Source organism: Typopeltis vanoorti, chromosome 19, assembly GCF_054136105.1.
Source record: "Typopeltis vanoorti isolate ZY-2024b chromosome 19, IOZ_Tvanoo_1.0, whole genome shotgun sequence".
Classification (NCBI taxonomy): Eukaryota; Metazoa; Arthropoda; class Arachnida; order Uropygi; family Thelyphonidae; genus Typopeltis; species Typopeltis vanoorti.
Window position 1 is genome coordinate 24,929,893 of NC_143567.1, and position 16,712 is coordinate 24,946,604.

General features: G+C 37.9%; 1 protein-coding gene across 1 annotated transcript in view; it reads left to right on the plus strand.

Moving 5' to 3' along the window:
* Positions 1-16,712, plus strand: part of LOC150095920 (syntaxin-binding protein 5-like) — a 549,764-nt gene that overhangs the window by 287,190 nt on the left and 245,862 nt on the right. Inside the window, exon 13 of the mRNA XM_090409567.1 lies at positions 4,483-4,550. Coding sequence (XP_090265693.1) covers positions 4,483-4,550 — 68 coding nt within the window. The remainder of the gene's footprint in view (positions 1-4,482; positions 4,551-16,712) is intronic.

Genomic DNA, 16,712 nt, shown 5'->3' on the forward strand with positions numbered 1-16,712 from the left:
CATTTGTTGGAGATTGTTGGACCAGTATTCTCTCCACATGTCAAGTGTTGATGGCAGGGCAGCTGAAAAGAGTTCGTCCATGGACCAGAAAGGCTTTCTAGATTTTAGGCAAAGACTAGGTGGATTTATGAGAGTATGGTGCAAGGGGCAGGAGTGGGTTGCTCATTGCTTTATTAAATTCTTTAATCGAGGCTTGTCTTCTCCTTATGTTTGGTGGAGCAATGTTAGATAGGACAGGCAGCCAGGAGAGAGGGGTGCTTCTCACTGTCCCACTAATTGTGCGCATGGTAGAGTTTAGCTGGGTGTCTATAATGTTAGTGTGGACACTTCTTTCCCAGACAGGGACACAATATTCTGCTGCAGAGAATGCGAGGGCTAGTGCAGATGAACTTAGGACTTATGTACCACAATGTTGGACAGGTTGGTGATGTGCCTTTTATAGGTTAGGCTTCTGTCAAGGCTCACTCCAAAGTACAGGTATACCCCAATTAACGTGGTTAATTAATCCCTATAATAATAATGAATGATAAAAATTACAATTTGTCCATGATCGATTACTGTATTGATAATTCCTTTTATACGGTACTCTTTTAGGAAAGATAAAAAATGAATGCAAAGTAAATGTTTAATAAACACTTCTACCTACTACATTATTTACTACAATTTTTTTATCAAAAGAAGTTATCAAGAGTCGTTTTAACAGTTTTCGTTTTTTTCTTATCGGCATAAATTCTATGATAACAAGCAAAATGACTCTCAGACCTTGGCAAACAAGCAATTAAACATAAAGAAAAAACACTGCAAATATAATACATGATGGTACAAATTAATTGGATATTGAATCCAACATTATTTCATAGCCGAATATAGAAACTACAAGAGTTTCGTGCCGAATATATAAAAACTAAAAATTCCGTGCCGAATATATAGAAACTAAAAGTTTTGGCGGATGCAAGCATAAGCAACCTTATGGGCAACTCATAGTAAAGGTGGATTAAGCTCCAGATCTCTTTCCTTAGTATTTTTCATAATGTAAAGCACATCTCCTAGAGGACATGCATGATAAATAAGCCTTTGGCTCTCTATTTCAGTAATGCATGATGGTTTATGGTTTATTTATTTTCAGTTACAATCTAGAAATTATTGAACAAAGAATAAATAAAAAAAACAAACTAAACCATACTATACTGACATCGGAGGTCGCGGTATATCTCTCAGATACAATTTACTGTCAAATATCACAAACTTTTACATAACATGCGTTAAACCAAACTGACAAAAAATAGTGCGGAATATCACTTATAACATATGAACGCAAAGCTACTCATGACCTCCAAGCTATACACTGAATTGTGTAAGAATTTGCATGTATCATTTGTAACACATTATCATGTGTAACATTTTGCATGTATCTGTCAGATCAGCTGCGAGCTCTGCAGGATTAAAAGCGCGTTAATCAAAACTCTTGCTGCGTATATCAAGAGATTGCCGCAATTAATTTCGGTGCGTTAATCAAATCCCACGTTAAGCAAGGGATGCCTGTATTTCAGGTGAGGCTCGTGTTCTACCATTTTTCACAGAAAGAAAGGTTGAGGTGTCAATTTGACTCTGCATTGTTCAGGTGAAATACTGTGGACACAGTTTTTGTTGGATTTGGCTTCAAGTACCCCTGCTTGAAGTACTCTTCCAGGATGTTCAGGTCTGTGTTCAAGGTTGATTCCAGGTTGGGAAAGGAAGTAGATTGATGTAGGATCACTAGGTCATCAGCATACATATACTTGCTTGAGCTGGTATGTGGTGAGTCGTACACGTAGATGTTAAAGAGTAAAGGGAATAACACAGAGCCCTGTGGAGACCGTTGTGAAGGAATCTAGGCCTGCTCTTTTTTCCATCAATATGGACCTGGATCTTTCTGTTGGAGAGAATGGATTCAAAATGCTGGAAAGTTTATTAGCACCTTATAATATTTCCTGGCTTTAGGAGGAGGCCCCTGATCCAGTCTGTGTCATAAGCTGATGTTAGGTCAATGAAAGTGGTTCTAGATCTAAGTTTCTTTTGGAAGCCTGCTTCAATCTGTGTTGTCAGGGCCAGGACCTGGTCACAGCAACTTCTTCCCGGCCTGAATCCAGCTTGTTCAATCGGGAGTGCTCTTTCGATGAGTAATGAAATTCTTTTAAGGAGAATTCATTCAAAGAGCTTAACGGTGGAGCAAAGCAAGGAAATAGGTTGTAGATTTTGACATCATTTGGATCTTTCCCTGGTTTGAGTACAGCAATTATTTTGGCTTCCTGCCACAGATTTGGTAGTTTTCCAGTCATTATCATTTTTGGGAAAAGGGCAGCCAGCCATGTTTGGCCTTGTTGACTGAGATGTTTTAGAAACTTGGGGAGGATACCATCGACTCCTGCAGCCTTGCCATTCTTGGTGAGTTTTAAGGCTACCTGTACCTCTTCCTGAACTTGTACACCCGAGATAATGGGTGTACAAGTTCATGAAGCTCGAGGCCCGTCTTCTTCAGGATTTGTCTGATGGAAGATTGCACAGCAATTTTCCTGATAGAGCCGGGACATATCTTGGAGGTTTTCAATAAATGATTAGCCATTTGATCAGGAGTTATCTCTGTTGTTTTGTGTGTTGTTGGTTTTGCCCCACCTAATTTTCTCAGAAGTGACCAGCTTTCTTGGCTAGATGTGGTGAAATCGAGTTCATGGATGGTTGAGATCCATCTTTCCTTTCTGTTTTTATTCAGCTTTACTATGAGCTCCTTAGCAACAGTGGGTCTTCAGTCTCTTCATATTTGGCTAAAAGATCCTCAGTTTCTCTACTTCAGCATGGGATGTATTGTTTTCTGTAGCCTCTAGGAATAGAGACTTTGGCTGCAGTTTTGATTAGTTTAACAAATCTTGGATAGCAATTAGTGGTGGATGGAATTTCTCTAATGGTTTGCTCGATTTGTTTCTGAAATGCATTCCAGTTGGAGCACTGCGAAGGTTCTATCTAGCAATTGGTGTTCCACTGATGACTGGGATTGATGTGCCTGTCTCTATTAGTGTAGGACAATGCTGACTATTAGGGAATCTCTTGAGGATGGTTCTGGTTGTTAGCAGAAGGTGGTCTTCAGAGTCTTTAGAGACTATGGCACAGATCTGGAGTATAGGTTCTGTTCCATCTGGCTGAATGGAGAGTGCCTTCCTGCTTGGCATCATAAATCAAATACAGTTTATATGTATCCATCCAGTTAACTAGATTATTACCGTCCCGGTTGTTAGAGGAATAGCACCACATGGTGTGATGAGAGTTGAAGTAACTAACAGATAGCAGGGTGAGGTGGTGGCCAGTCCATCTGATCATGCCAGGATTGCGATGGTCGTTTGTAGACATTGTAGATGGTAGTATTTTGAACTTTATTACCTATGGAGTATTCTGCATCAGGTACACATTGGGTTATGTCCTTGAGGCCAGGTCGGATGTAGGTTGCCAGTCCATGTTTGGGATGGCAGTTATAAGATACGAGAATTAGGCCTGGGATCTTTAGTCTGTTGAGGGCTGTGTCAGGCACATGGGTTTCTGGAGAGCCAAGACATCAATTGCTTTGTCTTTGGTTATTTTGCCAGTGAGACAGCCTTCCCGTGACGCCCTGCCAGTAGTGTTACCCTGTGGTACATTGCTGGTGCTTCAGACAAAAGAAGCCCCAGAGATGAATTACAGGTAACATGAAACTAATGTCTCAAACAAGGCGTCCAAAGGTACCAAGCCTCCTGGACCACTTACAGTAACTATGATGAATACAAAACTTAAAAAAAGTCTTTATATTGATTCTTCTTAACAATAGTACCAATGATTCATCTATTCCTTTGTCATACTTAGTTTTAACAAAGGATACATCACTATCTTAGTGATATAATTGTAAGTTTTTGTTGTTTTTTAACACAACAAAAACATTAACATTTTTTTTTTACATTTAGATTTCTTAGGGCCCTCACCTCTTTTACATTTGGATTTCTTTCTCATAATTGAGTATAAAGGAATGATAAGTAATATAAACAAGAATGCTTGGAAATGCAGAATGTTAAAGAATATTTTGGTAATGCTTGGAAACCTGTTCTGTCTTAATTTTGTAACACATTGTTGCTCCAGTGCAATGAATAACTATTAATGTAAAACATTATCAATATAATTCTTTCTGATGAAATTACAATAAATGTATCTTAATGTGTTTTACATTAATTACAAACTACATTATAGTGAAACACATGCTGTTTGAAACCACACTTTTGACGTATTGCTGTGTGTGTGTGTGGGGGGGGCTATTCAAGAAATGCTGCCATTACAAGCAGGTTTATTTATTATTTATTATATGAATTGATGGATGATTCATTTTTATCATTTTTAATTTGTCGTGGTATTCATACTATCATTTGTCTGTATAATAAAATATTTTATGGTAAAAGGAACATTAAAAAAATTATAATTAATTTAAAGGAATGGCCAGTCTCTGGAGGAGAATGGGGTGCCAGCACTACTACTTCTCCAGATATAGTGATTACAGGGTAAGTATAATGGCAGATTGAGTTTTTTTTTATAAAGTTTTTTTTTTTTTAATTATTCAAATAATGTCAGATAAATTTACTTGTGATTCTTTGAAATCTAGCAGCTCAACAATCCAGATAATTCAAATGATTTTCAAATCTCTGAAATTCATGTTAATTACACTAGAAATAATAAGTAAGCCTATTAGAGCATATTGTATAATATTAATTGTTCAAAGTGTGAAGGCATGCACAAGGCAATATTAATCAATAAGCAATGTACTTATGTTTTCTGATTCTTCCTAGTAAATGCCAGGAAAATATTTGGAATTCTGTTTAATTTTCGGCTTAGTTTCAAATGATTCATTTGAAACTAAGCCGAGTTTCAAACACGAAAAACTCTTTTTTTAATCCTCAGTAAAATGGTTGATTGGTATCTCCTTAATAGCTGGGAGCTTGGGGTTAGTGCTGTTTCATTATTATTATTATTATGCTTTCAGACATAATACCAGTTATAAGTTTTAAAAGAGGTAAACCGTGAGTAGACATTTCGGTACACAATAAATAACAGAAAAAACTCACGTAGAAAGATTATTTATTAGTATAATTTTTGCCTGTGTATCACAGGCATCCTCAGTACATTAAGCTCAAAATTAAACACTAACTGACAATTCCAAAAAGCGCCACCTAAGTAGCTGGTGTAAGATAACTAAAAAGGTCAATAACTTTCCTAAAAAAAAAAAAAATTAATACAATAAAAAGTTAGGAAAGATTAGCTGATTTGTAAAGTACTATCTCCCATAAAGGGGACAGATGTAAGCCGTCAGATGATCTGTTTAAGTTAGGAGAATGAAGTAGAGTTTCACATGTTTCTTTATAAAGCCGTTCCATGAGAAACTGACTTTTGTGAAGAACTCTTGTCTTTCTCCAATGAACTCTGTGTCTAGTGAAGATGGCATGTTCAGAAAGTCCAGACTTTTCAGGTTTAAAGTATTCAATATAAGATTGGTGTTCTTCTAGCCGAATAGAGGCAGATCTAAATGGGAAGATCTCTATTGGCTAAAACCATAATGCAAAAATTACGGTACAACATGGCAGAATTTTATGTTGACTAAGGCATCACCCAGTTAAACAACATCTCCCATTGTTTTTCTGAACAAGGGCAAACAGTTAAATAAAAGTCAGCTACTAGAACAAATCCCAACTCAACATCAGCAACTTGATGGCACCATTACTTTAAGAAGCATCAATGGGAAAGAAATGTAATTAGCAGAAGAATTGGATAAGTACCAGATTGACATGATAGGCACTTCCAAAACAAAAAAAAGACAAAAACAGGTGAGATTTTTTGAGCAACAAATACAAGATGTTATATTCAAGTATTAATGATAAGGAAAAAGAAGGAATGGAAGAAGAAGTTGAATACTATAGTAATCAACACTAAATACCAGGATAATCTTTAATGGCAGGCAGTATCATGTAGAGTAACATGGGCAAATATTAGAATGGGGGAGTTGAACAATGAGACGTATTTGTGCCTATGGTCCCACAGAAGATTATACTCAGGAAGCAATAGAGGAATTTTTCAAAACATTTGAGAAGGCAGCTGATGCAGCAAAAAAAAAAAAAAGGAAAAGAAAATTAGTCCTTGTTAGAGGTCTAACACCATGTGAACAATAAATATGTGAACAATTTCACATGGAGAGAATATGTAAGACATAAGAAAAAATCTAATTGACTATGTTATTGTAGACAGTGATATATTCATTTTGGTTCAGGACACAGAGTATACAGAGGATTTGAAATTAGAAGTGATCACAATTTATTTTTGAGCAGGATAAAACTGAGTATCATATTGAAAAGAAGAATTATTATTATTATTATTATTCAGGCCTCCATGGAATCAAAAGACTCATCGTGGGAGGTCCTTCCTAAGAACATAAAGTCTGTCGATTCATCGAGGGGAGGTCCCCCCTAAGAAACAAAGTCCATCATACCACTCCTAAAATTCATTGACCATTATCGCTCTCACCACTCCATCTGGCAATGCATTCCACGGTTCAACCACCCTCCACGCAAAGAAACCACTCCTCACCCTCTTGCTCACAGTTTCCTTTCGTAACTTCTGGGGATGGCCTCTTGTCATCACTCCTTCCCGCTGTTCAACCAAGCGAAAGAACTCCCCAGTGTCAACGCTGTAACCACCTCTCAACAGTTTAAAAGTCTCAATCATATCACCTCTCCCTCTTCTATCCACCAAACTCTGCAGTTAACATTCCCTCTGCCGATCCCCATAACTATCCTTATACAGTCCTGAAACCATCTTTGTCATCCGTCTTTGTATCCTTTCCACATGTTAATTTATTCCCTTCAAATCCTAGGGACCAAATCTGAGAACAATAGTCCAAGTGTGGGCTGATCAGAGACTTATACAACGGAACCCTTTTATCTCTGCAGGTCAGTGTCCTTCTCATAATTGCAGCAATCCTCTGTGTTAACTTCACCACCTTTGCAATATGTCCCCTAAATTTCCAGTTTCTATCAATCATCAACTCCAGATCTCTTACCTCCCTTACTTCCTCCAGTATAGCTCCTCCCATAGAGAATGCAGCATTCCATCGATGTTTCCCAAACCTCAAGACCTTACATTTTGCTGCATTAAACTGACCCCCATTCATTTGCCCATATAGCTAGCTTATTCAAATCCTCTTGCAGGGCTACCATATCTGCACTATTACTAATAATCCTTTCCAACTTCGCATCATCTGCAAACAACTGAATATACCCTTGCAATCCACTGGCAATGTCATTGATATAAAGGTTAAACAATATAGGTCCTAGTACTGAGCCCTGTGGGACCCCACTTGTAACCCTCTGCCTCCTTGAAACTGCTTCACCATACACAACTCTCTGATACCTATCAGACAGCCAATCCTGAATCCAGTTGACCAGTCTGACATTCAGACCCATGTGCTGCAACTTAAATATCAGCTTATCATATGGCACCCTGTCAAATGCCTTTGCTGAGTCTAAGAAAATTGCAGTATATGCCTTTCTCTCATCTAATGTTCTTGTAACTTTATTATAAAAGGCTAGCATATTGCTAAAACAAGAGCGGCCTTTCACAAATCCATGTTGACTCTCACAGATAACATTACCCTCATCTGCCCAATGCTGTATACGGTCCCTCACTACTTTCTCCAAGATCTTAACAACTACTGATGACACACAGACTGGCCTATAATTAGACACTTCCAGTCTGTTACCACCCTTATGCAATGGCACTATCTTACCTTCCTTCCATTCCCTGGGCACCTTTGCCGAAGCCAGACTTTCATTGAAAAGCCAGGTTGAAGGCACTGTCAGTTCCCTAGCACATTCTCTCAAAACTCGTGGTGAAATACCATCCAGTCCCAAAGCTTTACTGACATCCAGAGTACTCAGTATCTGAAACACACTCTCCTACTGTACCTCTACCTCTAAACCTCGAACCAGCCCTATCCCTCTAGCACTAAAACTGAATCCTCTAGGATGAAATACTCCAATAAAGTGTTCATTGAACAATTCCACTATGTCCTCTGCATCAGTCACTCTATTCCTAGGATTTTCTTTGGATCTTAGGGCCAATCTCTTCTCATATTCCAGTTTCGCTTTCCTTACCACACTAGTCACTCTTCTGGCCTGTGTCTTATATTCTATAGAATGTATGTATAAGAATGTATAAGAAAGTTTTAAAACAAATCAGAGTTAAGCAGCTTTCCGAGGTGAACTGCAGGCTCAAATACACAAATATTATTAAAGAAAAACAATACTGCAGTTTGAAAACAAGAACCAAACCTTTGATATTCTTTGACATTCCCTGAAGATTGTCAAAGTGGCAAGATTGTCAGTAATGATAGAAAAATCAGAACTTCATTTGGTAGAATCAAGAAGTTAGAGGCAGTCATGAAAAAGTGTATATTGAAAGTTTCTGGCAAGTAAGTCAGCTTGTACTCTGAGAGAATACAGGGAGAGAGAGAAATGTAACAAAGGTAATCATTGTGTAATACTAGCTAACTAGAAGTCATAGGAAGACTTTGGTAAGAACATAAAGAAAATATTATTATTATTCAGGATCTCCATGGAGTTACAAGACTCATTACAGAAGATTTGTTGCAGGTTTTGGGTTGGCCAAGTGGCTAGTATATCTGCTCACCAACCAACAAATCAGGAATGTGGTAAAATAATTTGAAGGCTAAAGATAAAGATCAGAAATGAAGGGGAAAAGGTACTGTAAAAGGAATCAAAGATAAGAATCAAACCATTATTACATGTATGTTACCAAAAATGTTAAAGATTTATGGTGCTTTTTTAGGTTAAATGAGAATGAATGCATCAACCTATCCTTTCATTGAAATGATAAATGTGTCATCAGGAGTGACAGAAAATGGATGGAAGTGTTGATGATGAAGAGCGAGGTTAAAATATGGAGGAGCAATTGAATGTTTAAAGAAGGGATTAACTGATTCTAAATGAGAAGGAGATTAATATGAAAAAGCAAGAGTACAGAAAAATGTAAATGAGAAGGGGCAACAAATTACACAATAGCCACAGTAATTAACTTGAATGAAATACAGATACAGATATTTCATGCTGAAAATAACAATACTGTAGAAACAAGCTAATCAAAGAACCGGAATACAAGGTACATACAACAATTGGTTTACCAATTAAAAGTGTTGCCACAAGCTAGAAATTTTAATATATTAATAAATAATATTAAAACTATTTTTGATGTTTACATAAAATAAGAATCTCCCAAACTTTTGAGAGAGACATAGGCAATCATTATAAATCAGGTAAGCCAATGTAAAAGGACTTCTCAGCATTCTTTGAAAAGGTGTTCATATTTAAAACTGTTTTCTATTATCACAGTATCTTGAGAAGACGAGCTTCTCAAGATACTGTGTTTCACATATTCAATGTAATATTGATGTTCATTAATTCTTTTTTCCCCAAAATAGCCTGTCTGCCCAAAGTATATCAAATTACATTCACAATGAATCTGGTAAACACCAGCTAATGATAGAGGTGGCAGTTTGTCTTTTGTAGATGGTAACAGATGAGAAATTTTATTGAGAGGAAAATATGTGGGAATAAGGTGATACTTCTTCAGAATTCTACCAATAGGTTCAAAGATACCAGAAATATAAAGGATTGGAACATAGGAGTCAATTATTTGCTGGATTTGATGAGTGTCATAACCATTTAATTCCATTAAAGTTTTGATAGTGAGAAATTATTGTTGTAAGCCTGAGGGAGAGAGGAGCATACATTATGTGCTCTATTAATTAAAGACTTGATAACACCAATTTTTTGAGAGGTGTGATGAGTAGACTTTTGATGAATGTATCTGCCAGTAAAGATAGGTTTTCAATAAACACTGGTTGACATAGTACTGGAAGCTGTGAGTAAAAGAAGGATGTCCAAGAATGGTAAACTACAAGCATTTTCTTTTTCCATGGTGAATTGAATGCATGGATGAAAGCTTGTTTATAGTTATGCCACAGGTACCTGTAAAGATTAATGAGGAGGAGGTTAATAGGAAGAAGCAAGTATCTAAAGATGATAGAGTCACTTTATATTGAGATACAGTCTTTCAAGGTATGGTAAATAATAGAAATGTTTTCCAGGTGGTACAATGAAACTAATATCTGATGTATTCCATGGAAGAAATGAATGGGCATCAGAATTAGTGGTAGTAGTAAGTACAAATGACTTGAAAAGTATGACAAAGAATGTGGAAAGGGATTTAAAGAAGTTGTCACAGGAGGTTAAGGATAATAGTGTCTTTGGTAAAGTAGTTGGTTTGTTGCCCAGATATGATAAGAGTGAGCTGAGAAGAAGAGAAAAGAGCAAAGTGTTCAATTTGTGAATGTATGGAATGAATTTGAAGGGAAGCTAGAATGGTTTAAAGCTGATGGATTCTGTTTGAATGGTTTGATGTTGAATATTTGAAGTGATGTGGAGGCTGTCTGATAAGTATGAGCAAATTGTGTAGGGGAGCAATATCCCAGAAGAGGAAATTCACTTGTGGTGTGCCTCAGGGACACCACTAGTGAATGGCCCTATCTGTTATAGGACTATTGCTGCTTAATCTGTATGTTAATGATATTATGAAAAATTTGAATGGGGATATTCAGTTTTCTTTGGATAATACAAAGGTGGGAAGAACAATGAGGAGTAGAACAGATGCTGTTGTCTTACAGGAAGACTTGAATAGATTGAGCAAATCGACACGGCAGTGGGGATGCCAGTTCCTTGTTGTGAAATGTAAGGTTTTAAAACCCTATTTAAAACAGGTTTTCATTAAAGATTTAAATTCATATTCAAAGGACACTGGTAGCACATGGAGGTAATGCATATAGCAAGCTGTTAAAAAAAAGATAAGTATTAGTAGTAAGGAAAGATGTATTTATTTCTTTATCAATATTAATTTTCATGTTTGCATTATTCAAATTGATGATATTTTTTTTGCATGCTTGTGTGGTATTTTGTTAGGATAGTCTCAGTATTGTCAGCATTGTATGCAACTGTATCGATTGTATTTGACATTGCAGCTGTCAGTTTTAGCATTTCACCCAGTACACCACCATTTAAAGACTATTATTTGTAATCATAGTTGATGATTTTGTTTCCTGCTACACATGCGATATGTACGCATTCCATTGTTGAAAAATGTGGGAGGCTTGGAATGGAAATGTGTATGTGTGCATGATATGTAGATAATGGGAGGCACTGGGAGACAAGTATCTCAGGATTTTGCTTGGTGATGGTGCTTCAAAAATGGGTGAAATTCAGTTTGCAGATGCCAATCGTGTGTTGGAGGGTGAGGAGAATATTAAAGATGCACACATGGATTTAACCTTAGGGAATGGAGTAGACAGAGATGGTTTGTCAGATGGCCATGATTGTGTCTGTGTGTGAATGTAAATTGAAAGCAGGATAAGTGTGGAGAGAGAGAAATAGAACTGCAGAGAATGGAGACAGAAGGAATGAAAACTGAGTTGAGGAGGGTGAATGAAGATATTAGGAGGATGGAAAGGTTAGCCAGTGTGTACAAAGAATGAGAGTAGGTGTCAGAACTACATCAGAGAGCAAGGGAGACAAGAAGGAGAGAGAATTAGACAGACAGGAGAAGAGTAGAAATTGCAAAAAAAGTGAACAGAGAGAGAGTGTGTAGAATCAAGGCATCACAGAGCAAGGTGCAAGGATGGGAGAGACACTGGAAGAAGGGAAATTGCAGAAAGTTGAGAGAGAGAGAGATTGGAAATTACAAGACTTAGGAATTCCAGTGAGAGAAGGATGAATGAATCTGTTCAGAGCATCAAGTATGAAAATTTGTTGATTCTGGATGTGCAGAGTAGAGTGCCAGAGAAATGCTTGGCTGATGGAACAATAGCCCACGTGGTTAGCCTAGTGGCTTTGTGCTTCGCAACCATATGCCTGGGGAAGGAGTGTCCTAGGTTCGATTCCCGTCGGAGACGTGAGGAGCTGAAGGATCTTCCTCAGCCATAGCCAAGTTAGCCGGTCTTGGGCGCGGGCAGTAGGGTTTTTTCCGCCAGTTTATCTGGTGTTTTTCATCCCGCAAGCAGGCAAACCGGTCCCTTGAACACACAGGGATACAGCCAAGAATACCTTGAGGCATAGGAGTGACCATTCTATCCTCGTATTTCGGTTACGAAATCCAAGCATGCTTGGAAGGTTGTGGGCCTTAAAGGCCTGTTAAAGCCATTGGGATAGATAGATAGATGGAATAATAGAGTGTGACATTGGCAGTGAAGAGGGGGTGGAAAATATGGAAGAGATGATAGTAATTGTCAGGACAAATGACCTGAGAGGTAGTGAAAATCATGTGCCATGAGATTTGAGGTTGATGTTAGAGATAGTACAGCAGAAATGTGTCAGAGGAAAGATAGTGATCATGTCACCCTAGTATGATATTGCAGAGTGGATGAGAAGAGTAGTAATAACAAATGAGATGATAGTGAAAATGTGCAGAAAAAGAGGTCTGGAATATGTGGATGCATGGAGTAGTAGTCCAGACTTGGCTGTTTATTGAAAGAGATGGATTACATTTGAATACAGAGGAGCACAGACATTTGGAGAGACTGTTGTTTTCAAGGAAAGTAAGTGATCGGGGAAGGGAAACTAAAATTGCACAGGTTGAATGCAGCAGGGATGACCTTGCTCAGCTTAGTAGCCTGGATAGTAGCTTGAGAAGTGAGAGAGCATATTACAGAGCCAGGTGAAGAATGAGGGGAGTAATAATGGCTATAAGAATACTGGCAATGCACTAGCTTTTCTGTATACAAATGCTAGGAGCATTAGAAATAAACGGAATGAGTTTGTGGCAGTGATTGACTCAGCCTCTCTCCAAAGGTTGGTGGTATCAGTGTCACTTGATTTACTAAGGAGAATATTCCAACAGGGATAGAAATTGAAGGGTACAGCATATTTTAGCAGGATAGGGAGAGTTAATGTGGTGGTGGTGGTGTAATAATGATAAGAGATGAATTGTTCCCTTTCAGGGTGGAGAATGACAGCAGGGATAACACTAATGGCTTTGAGAGTATTATAATGTGAGATAGATGTATATGAGAAAAGATATTTAGAGTGCAAGTGCAAAGGGAGTGATTATTATGGGAGGAATTCAACTATAGCTATATAAGCTGGGCAAAGAAGACAGCATACAGCAGTAAGGGCACTGTAGTTTTGGATATCATAAGGGACAACAGTTTTAGGCAGCATGTGATGGAGAGACATTAGAGGAACTGATTGTGATTGAGATGTCATACTTGTTCCCCCCATTATTGAGAGTGACCATGTAGTCCTGATTTGTAGAATGAATAGGCATGAGGAAGTATCAAAACAAAAAGAATTTATGTGGAATTATAGGGCAGACTACTATCGTGGACTTTGAAACCAGCTTGCAGAAGTACAATAGATGAAAGAATTTGAAGGAGAAGGGGGTCATTGGTGCATGGGAGATATTTAAAAAGTTGTTGACAGCAATTTTAGATTGTATAGATCGTATGAAGAAGGTAAAGCAATGACATGAATTTGAAGTGAAATGGATGACAAGAGAAATAAAAGGAGAATTGCTGAAGAAACAGAAAATATGGAAGAAAATTTGGTGGCATCAGTGTCACTTGATTAACTAAGGAGAATATTCCAACAGGGATAGAAATTGAAGGGTACAGCATATTTTAGCAGGATAGGGTAAAATATAAAGGAGTCAAAAGACTCCTTTATATTATCCCGTGATGAGTCTTTTGACTCCTTGGAGGTCTTAATAATAATAATAATAATATAAAGACAGAGGTAAACAGTTGCATGAGCAATATAAGGCTCGGGCTAGGAAAGCTAATATTGTAAGGAGAGAAAAATTAGAATATGAGAGAAGACTGGCACTGCAGTCCAAGAAGAATTCAAATGAGTTTTTATGCTATGTGGTGAGTAAGAGCAAAAATGATAGTGGACTGATTGTGTTGCTGGATGGAGGGATGGAGATGGGAATCGGGTCACCAAAGCAGATGACATAGCTGAGCTATTTAATGATTACTTTAGTAGAGTGTTTCATCCTGGTATAGCAGGCTATATTCATAGAAGGATAATGAGTTCTGAAGTGTTAGAAGTGAAGGAAGAGGATGTATTCCAAATACTGAATATACTAAAGGGTTAATAAGTCAGGTGGTCTAGATGGAATTTCAACATGCATTTTATAGGAATGGCCATGGAACCGACTGTGCCATTTGCTTGGCTGTTTATTGAAAGTCTCGAAAGGGGATAGGTTCTTGGATAGTAGAAGGAGGGTAAAATAGTACCATTACATAAGAGTGGCAGTAAAATGGATGTATAAAACTATAGGTCTGAATGTATTTATTTTCTAGTTGTTAAAATTTTGGAGAAATTGGTAAGAGTTTGTATACAGAAATGGGCAGATTAGCACAATATTATTTAGGCAGGCCAGGATGGCTTTGTTAAATGGTGCTCTTGTTTTGAAATCTGGTAATCCTTTACAATAGAATAACAAGAGCAGTTGATTAAGGTTAGGTATATGCTGTCATTTAGTTCGGATTTTTCAAGTGCATTTAACAAGACATGACAAGTTGATTTTTAAGTTGCATCATATGGGTTTGGATATCAGGTTAATGGATTGGAATGGTGATTGGCTTTCTGGTAGATATCTGATAGTTGTATATGGAGAAGTAGTATTAGAGGGTAGGAAGGTTACATGTGGTACTGTACTGTGGCCATTAATGTTCAATCCTTATGTCAATGATATTGTCACAAGATTACAGGGAGATGTTCATTTGTTTGCAGATGATGTGAAGCATGGGAGGGTTATTAATAATAGTACTGATGTTTTAGCAGTTTGAATAATCTGTAAAGGTGGACATACAGATATGGATTTCAGTTTAATGAAACTAAATATAAGGTTTTAAAATTTGGGATCCACAGAATGGGATGCCTCATACACAGTGGCGTATTTAGATATTTTCCACTCCTAGGCCTGCAGAAAGTGCAACCCCTCATATTTAATGAACATGTTGATTTACATGCATAACCTATTTATATTGTAAATTCGTAATATAAATATGTATATATATATATTATGACTCACCCAAAATGTCCTAGAATATTCTATGTCTTGCCGCTCGCTCAGCGAAGGTATTTATCACGTCCTGATAGTCCAGTGCCCTTGTAATATCACTCTTAATTTGTAGAACTGCCAAGTTGCTGAGATTTTCTTCTGTCATTGTTGTTCTATTGTAGTCCTTTAACCTTTTGAGGGTGGAAAATGATTGTTCAGCTGAGCAATTTGTTGCCCTCTTACAGAGACATATATACATTGTAGGGCTTCCTGTCGAGTTTTCTGTGAAAGTTGAAGTAATGTATTTATTTCTAGGCCACTTGATTTCAGGTGCACCCTGAAGTGCAGACTGTGCTTTCTTAGTTATTATTATTATTATTATTTCGGGCTACTCCAGGGAGTCCTTAGACTCATCGAGGGAGGCCCTAAACATCATGTCCACACAACTATTCGACATTCTCACAGTATCTATCATACCTTGCCTTGAACTCACTCACTGTCATAGCACCCACAACAGACTTTGGCAGCTTATTCCACTCATTTACCACTCTAAAAGTAAAGAACCCAGCTCTAACACCCCTGCTAACCACACTCTTGCCCAGCTTCCATAGGTGTCCCCTAGTTCTCCCACCACCAGTCCTGATCTCAAAAATATCCTCTGAATTAATCCTATAGAATCCTTTTAGCAATTTGAATGTCTCAATCATATCTCCCCTTTTCCACCTATCAACTAGTTTCTGCAACCCACAAATCTTCAACCTGTTCTCATATGGTTCATTCCATAGACCTGCTATCATCTTAGTCACTCGCCTGTGGATCCTCTCCACCTCCTCCCCATCAAGAAGGAACCGAGGTGACCAAATCTGGGCACAGTAGTCGAGATGAAGTCTTATCAGGGCTCGGTACAGAGGTACAATAACTTGCTTGTCTCTGCTCGTAAGGTATTTTTCAACAACCAAGTGAGTTGATGAGCTGATTTAGCTACTTTTGCAATGTGCCCCTAAACTTTATCTCCCTATCCACCAGCACTCCCAAGTCCCTGGCCTCATCAATCTCTTGGAGTACAGTTCCACGAATGTGGTATACTGCTGCTAATCTTTTCACTCCAAAATGCATAACCTTACATTTTGTCACATTAAATTGTCATCCATTCTCCTTAGCCCAGAACTCCAATCTATCTAAGTCATCCTGCAAGACTTTGACATCTTCTGCATTCACTATCGCCCTACCCAACTTTGCATCATCAGTGAACAAATGAACTGTTCCACTTAGATCCTTCCCTATATCGTTAATGAACAGATTAAACAGCAGTGGTCCAAGAACAGAACCCTGTGGCACAGCACTAGTCACAGGCCGTCTTTTGGACTCTATTCCTGAATAAACTACTCTTTGATATCTCTCCATCAACCACCCACCTATCCATCTCACCAACCCTATATCCATTCCCATATGTTGTAGTTTGCGGATTAGAATTCCATGTGGTATCCTGTCAAACGCCTTTGCCATGTCCAGCAGTATCACTGTAAATCCATAGTTTACAAATTCAG